We start from the raw sequence: 6,793 nt of genomic DNA, 5'->3' as shown, positions 1-6,793 counted from the left end.
CAAAAACGATTGAAGGACATCATCATCATAAACAAGGTCTTGCCATGCATCCATGATTATGCTGAAATTTTCTGTCCAAATTAAAATACCACGTTAACGAGGCAAGATGAATGGGATCATTACATAAGTAACTAACAATTCAAAGAATGGTAAATGGGTTAGAAATATAGTCACCTGATTCAAGTGTAGACAATGGGTTTGTCCCCGATATTTAAAGAGAAGTACATGGACAAACACATTACATGAAATCAATATTTTATAATGCAAAAAAAATTATTTTATAACTATTTCCATTATGAATGACAAGATGTTGGTTGATGGACGTGGATGAAACTTTATTTCAACAAAAGATTAAGAAATAATCCGTTAACTTGTTAAAATGAAGTTGCATTAATTGTGGGGATATCTCTGATTTGGTAGGAAATCTTTAAAAGTGAAAACCATTGATTGTAGGTTATGAGAGAGAGAAACTTTATGCTGACAACATTGAATGCATGGTTTGTCAACGTAAGCAAATTAGTGCTTCAGAAGGCAAAAATAATAGCTTTTGTGGTATTAAACACCTACATCAACGTTCAACGTTAACATTTTGCTCCATTAAGCAACCACATTCAGAAAACTTACTTTGGTCTTCATTAAAGAGAAGGGGTACAAGCATGTTCGGAATTGGTGACAACCACATAAGGTTCATTTATGGTGGACGTAAATGTTGAAGAGGAGGTTGGTTAGGACCATTTGACCTTCATCAAAGTGCACCACCATTCCAGCACGGTACGTATTACTTTACTTTTTCGAAATGGGTTTATTTACATTTTTTTTAGTTCACAGTGGTAATTGTCGTAAGTTTGATGAGTGAATATCATTTGGTTTATCTTTAAAGCTGGGTCTAATGTCGAAGCACACAATTGATGTGGATGAAGTGAATGATTATAATCACAATGTTCATGACCGTAATGAAAGTTTATTGGAAATGGACCGAACAGTGCATATGTGTTTTGAATCAATGATTGAAGCTAGAAAATTTTACACAAACTACGCCATTAGATGTGGGTTTGCCGTGCGGACTAGAACTTCTAAAAAAGATAAAGACAACAACGTGTACTACTTAAGAATAGTTTGTTCAAGGGAAGACAAATATGTGTCTTCCGTCAAACCAGTGGTCAAAACACTTCCAAGTCAAACTAACCAATGTCCTGCTGGGATAACCATTGCAAAGAAGGACGACAAGTGGTTTATAAGAACCGTTGTTCTGGACCACAACCATTATCTTTACCCGAATAACTCCAACCTATTTGCAGCGAATAAAAAGTTAAGCATGCAAGCAAAACACACCTTTGAGGTAAACCATGATGCTGGAGTTAGGTTAAATAAGTTTCCTTAACATTGTCAACGATGTCGGGGGCTATGAAAACATGGACTTCGTCGAGCGAGACGCGAGAAACTACATTGGCCAACACAGAAGATCTTTATGTAAGGATGGTGATGGTCAGGCACTCCTACGACATTTTTCTTCAATGAAAGATAAAAATAACAAGTTCTTCTATGACATTGCACTGGATGAAGGGAATAAAATCTGTAGTGTGTTTTGGGCTGATGCAAGAAGTCTTGCTGCATGTGAAGAATTTGGTGATGTTGTTTCATTTGACACGACTTACTTAACAAATAAGTACGACATGCCATTTTCGCCTTTTGTGGGAGTTAACCATCATGGATATTCCATTTTACTTGGTTGTGGATTCGGAAGACACTGTCTCATTTGTATGGTTGTTCCAATGTTGGCTTAGATGCATGCGTAATAAGAGTCCTGAAGGTATTATTACTGAACAATGCAGGGCAATGGCCAACGCTATTGAACAAGTGTTTCCTGATACGAGGCACAGGTGGTGTTTATGGCACATTCTGAAGAAGTTGCCTGAAAAATTCCACGCGTATAGAAATAGTCCCGCTATCAAAAGCGAACTACATGCGCTTATATATGATTGTGGTTGTCCAACAGAATTTGAAAATGGTTGGGAGGAACTACTAACCAAACATAGATTGGAGCAAAATGAATGGCTATGTAATTTGAACGAAGGGAGACATAAATGGGTTCCGTGTTACTTGAAAAAAAAAATTTGGGCCAGCATGTCTACCACTCAGAGAAGTGAGGGAATGAATGCTTTTTTTGATGGATTTATTAATTCCACAACCACACTTCAACAATTTGTGGTTCAATACGACAATGCCGTTAGGGTAAAGGCCCAGAAGGAAATACAAGCGGACTTCTCCTCCCTGAACACCACTGTTGCATGTGGCTCTTAGTCACCGATTGAGAGACAATTTCAAGTCGAATACACACATGCAAAGTTTGAGGAGGTCCAAACAGAGTTCCGTTCAAGGATGAATTGTTTAATCAAAGACACCTTAAAGGACGACTTATGGAACACTTACACTATAAAAGAGGAACGAATGTGGGAGGGTAATCGTTTACCAGATAAATTTTACAAAGTTCATTTTGATCCCCTGACACAGACAAGCACTTGCTCTTGCCAACTATTTGAGTTTAAAGGCATTATATGTCGCCATTCCCTATTGGTATTTGGTCAAGAAGATGTATGCAGTGTTCCCTCACAATACATTTTGCGGCGTTGGAGCAAAAATATCCGAAGAAGACACACACTAATAACAGCATCGTATAGTAATTCCACTAATGAACCATGCATGGAAAGATACAAAATGTTGTGCAAATGTTTTTATGAAATTGCTGAAGTTGCATGTGAGTCTGAAGTTGCTAGTACTCAATTGGAAAAAGAAATTAATTGTCTTGGTCAAAAATTTGGGTTCAGTTCATCCATGACAAATAACATCATTAGTGATGCAGGCCAACTAAGATACGATACTGGTGCATGCACGTCAATACCATATAGTCCAGTTGGAACATCTGATGTCCTTGTTCACAGTCCTGCAGTTGTTAAGCGAAAAGGACGTCCACGCACAAACAGGTTGAAGTCCACCGTTGAGAAAAGAACCCAAAGAAGAAAGTCGGCTTCATGCAGAAAGACTTCAACACCACCCACCGAACAATGCGTGAGTCATTAATTACATTGAAAATATTGATTAAATACTTTATTTTGTATCAATTTAGTTGTAATTAATAATTTTGTTGTTGTAGGGGGAAAGGGCATCTAATGTTGTTGAACGTGATGACCATGTTCAGTTTCAAGCCGACTCTATCCAACTATCACAAGATATCGAAATGGGTCATTTTGGATTTTTGTCGTTGTTGTCAGCTGTACATAACAATTTCGATAACAACATCAGTTGATAAATACAACTTCTTGACTGTTTTTTTGTGAATTTAATATGTTTTTGTAATTCATAATGGCCGTCAATGAAATCCAAGTGATGAATGTTTGGAATGCATATGAAGACACCAAAATTCACTATTATAATAGATTACTAGTAAGTCGTAATCGATTACACAATCCTGTTGATTACACAAAACTATCCACTACATCAGTACATATACAACGTCTATAAATTGCAATCATGTATATAATCGCCCAATCACGTCCTTGCTAAAAAACGTTTACAAAACCTCACTTCTGTCACTGCAAAACCCTAAACACAATTAAATGGGTGATCGTGCAACCAAGAAACAAAAGGCATCTTCTTTCGTCAGTGGACGTCGACGCCGTCGCAGTCCAACCCCGTCACCATCCTCATCCCCTCCAACGCCTAACAATGATCTCTTCTCCTCGGATGAGCAACAGGAGAAATATGCCCAACATTTTGTCAATTGTGAAATATTGGAAAGTAAGTATCTAGAGTACGGTTACTTTGAAGGAAAAAACTTTCAATTCTATGACATATTGGCGGAAGCTGGGCTCACTGAATTTGTGTCTTTAAGAAGACATTACCACCCAGAATTAGTAAGAGTGTTCTACAGCAACATGTCAATATCGAATACTGGGGTTATTCGAAGCGAGGTAAAAGGTGTAAAAATTAGGGTGAGCCCTAATCTTTTTCAACAACTCACTAATCTCCCCCCTCATGGTGTTCGTTATGAAGGAAAACTTGTAGATGAGTGGAAAGAACAATACGATTCTGTTACTGCAAGGCAACTAGTCTGTAGAGATGATGCAGTCATACAATCCATAATACTAGCGGGCCAAATGAAGGTTCAACCAAGGATACTTCATTACGTTCTCACTCGAGTATTAATTCCTCGTGCAACCAATATTGGTCAGGCATCCGAAGAGGATATTATGCTACTATGGGCATTTTTAAATTCCATTCACATTAACTGGGGACATCTTATTGGATATAAGATGAAAAGAGCATTAAGGGAGAACACGAAGTTGCCATATCCACATTTGATAACCATCTTCATCGAACACTTTCAAGTGCCTACTGACACTGATCCCATTTCAGAAGTGAAGTTCAAGCAAAAAATGGGTAGTGAAGTTGTAGCATCATTTGGTTATGTGCAAAATGATGATGGAGAATGGGTTCCCAAAGGCAACGCCCCCCATCCCCCCTTACAACAAGGTCAAGATCAACAAGGAGAAGATCATGAACAAGGCAGTTCATCTACAACACTAAATAATGTCATGAAGCGCATAGCACAACTTCAGACCTTCGTTGGTACAAGATTTGATGCCTTTGAAACTCGATTTGATGCCCTTAAAACTCGATTTGGAAACATGGACATGGCCATCACTACAAGGTTTGATGCGTTGCAATCGCGCGTTGGGAACATTGAAGAACAACTGCAACACTTGCAAAGTGGTTCTGAAAACAATCCTCACACTTAGATTTGCTTGTTTAGGCTTTATTTTCTGCATTATAAAAAAACTATGTATCACAGTTCCTATTTTCATAATTTGAAATCTTTAATTTAATGAAGTTCTTTACTGTCAAACTAGTTCCTCAATTTTCATCATTTAATATGTAATGTTTAATTTATGATACACTAAATATAATTACAGTTGTGAGTAAAACACCAACACCACTTACCAAATATTACCTCCCCTTCCACTTAGAGGTGGGACTTCTGCCTGAAATGAACTAGTTTTGACAATGGTCACCCATGTTACCTTGACTGACTACTTCAGTTGAAGTTTCTGTACAAAACCTTTTTTTCTCTCGCATAATCGTTTGCCAGGACTGTGTAAACGATTACAACAGGGTTTTTGGAGCAGTCTGATTCAGCCCTTCCACAACTTGGTCCCCCAACTCACAATGGGTTCTTCCCTACTACTTGGGGTCACATCACATGACCAAGCACCATCTACCAACAGTCAAACACCAACATCTTCCAAACACAAGTGCAAATGTGACTGAAACATACTGGTTTTGACAATGGTCACCCGTGTTACCCTGACTGACTACTTCAGTTCACGTTTCTGTACAAAATCTGGATTTCTCTCGCGTAATCGTTTACCATGACTATGTAAACGATTACAGCACGGTTTTTTTAGCCGTCTGAGTCAGCCCTTCCACAACTTGGTCCCCCCACTCAAAATGGGTCACTCCTCACTCCTTGGTGTCACATCACATCACCAAGCACCATCTACCAACAATCAAACACCAACATGTTCCAAAGACAAGTGCAAATGTGAGTCAAACATATTGGTTTTGACAATGGTCACCCGTGTTACCCTAACTGACTACTTCAGTTGAAGTTTTTGTACAAAACGTGATTTTCTCTCGCGTAATCGTTTACCGGGACTGTATAAACGATTACGACAGGGTTTTTTGAGCAGTCTCACTCAGACCTTTCCCAACTTGGTCCCCCCCACTCACATTGGCTCATTCTCCACTCCTTGGGGTCAGATCACATCACCAAGCACCATCTACCAACAGTCAAACACCAACATGTTCCAAAGACAAGTGCAAATGTGAGTCAAACATACTGGTTTTGACAATGGTCACCCGTGTTACCCTGACTGACAACTTCAGTTCACGTTTCTGTACAAAATCTGGATTTCTCTCGCGTAATCGTTTACATGGACTATGTAAACGATTACAGCACAGTTTTTTTAGCAGTCTGAGTCAGCCCTTCCACAACTTGGTCCCCCCACTCAAAATGGGTCACTCCCCACTCCTTGGTGTCACATCACATCACCAAGCACCATCTACAAACAGTCAAAGACTAACAACTTCCAAACACAAGTGGACGTGTGAGTCAAACATAATGTTTTGACAATGGTCACTTATGTTACCCTAAGTGACTTCTTAAGTTGGAGTTTCTGTACAAAATCTGGATTTCTCTCGCGTAATCGTTTACCAAGACACTGTAAACGATTACAACAGGGTGTTTTGAGCATACTCACTCAGCCCTTCCACAACTTGGTCCCCCCACTCAAAATGGGTCACTCCCCACTCGTTGGTGTCACATCACATTACCAAGCACCATCTACAAACCGTCATAGAGTAACAACTTCCAAACACAAGTGCACGTGTGAGTCAAACATATTGGTTTTGACAATGGTCACCCATGTTACTCTAACTGACTACTTTAGTTCCAGTTTCTGTACAAAAACTAGATTTGTCTCGCGTAATCGCTTACGAAGACACTGTAAACGATTACAAATGGGTTTTTTGAGCACACTCACTCATCCCTTCCACAACTTGGTCCCCCCACTCACATTGCCTCATTCCCCACTCCTTGGGGTCACATCACATCACCAAGCACCATCTACCAACAGTCAATGACTAACATCTTCCAAATACAAGTGCACATGTGACTCCAACAAACTATTTTTGACAATGGTCACCCATGTTACCCTGACTGACTACTGCAGTTGAA

General features: G+C 39.3%; 1 protein-coding gene and 1 pseudogene across 1 annotated transcript; both read left to right on the top strand.

Annotated features, from left to right (window-relative positions):
- Positions 1 to 889: 889 nt before the first annotated feature.
- On the top strand, positions 890 to 1,381 carry LOC148193574 (protein FAR1-RELATED SEQUENCE 2-like). The gene has a single exon (XM_088099462.1). The coding sequence runs from the start codon at positions 890 to 892 to the stop codon at positions 1,379 to 1,381; it is 492 nt and encodes a 163-aa protein (XP_087955588.1).
- Positions 1,382 to 1,788: 407 nt separating this feature from the next.
- On the top strand, positions 1,789 to 2,301 carry LOC148193573 (protein FAR1-RELATED SEQUENCE 5 pseudogene; annotated as a pseudogene).
- The last annotated feature ends 4,492 nt before the right edge of the window (positions 2,302 to 6,793 follow it).

This window comes from Vigna umbellata, chromosome 9 (genome assembly GCF_029865625.1).
Source record: "Vigna umbellata cultivar VRB3 chromosome 9, Vumbellata_1.0, whole genome shotgun sequence".
NCBI lineage: Eukaryota > Viridiplantae > Streptophyta > Magnoliopsida > Fabales > Fabaceae > Vigna > Vigna umbellata.
Note: the sequence above shows the minus strand (reverse complement) of the source record. Positions and strands in the feature narration are given on the sequence as shown.

Excerpts from the sequence above, each read along its gene's own strand:
- LOC148193574 (XM_088099462.1), top strand. The coding sequence starts at position 890 with ATGTCGAAGCACACAATTGATGTGGATGAAGTGAATGATTATAATCAC.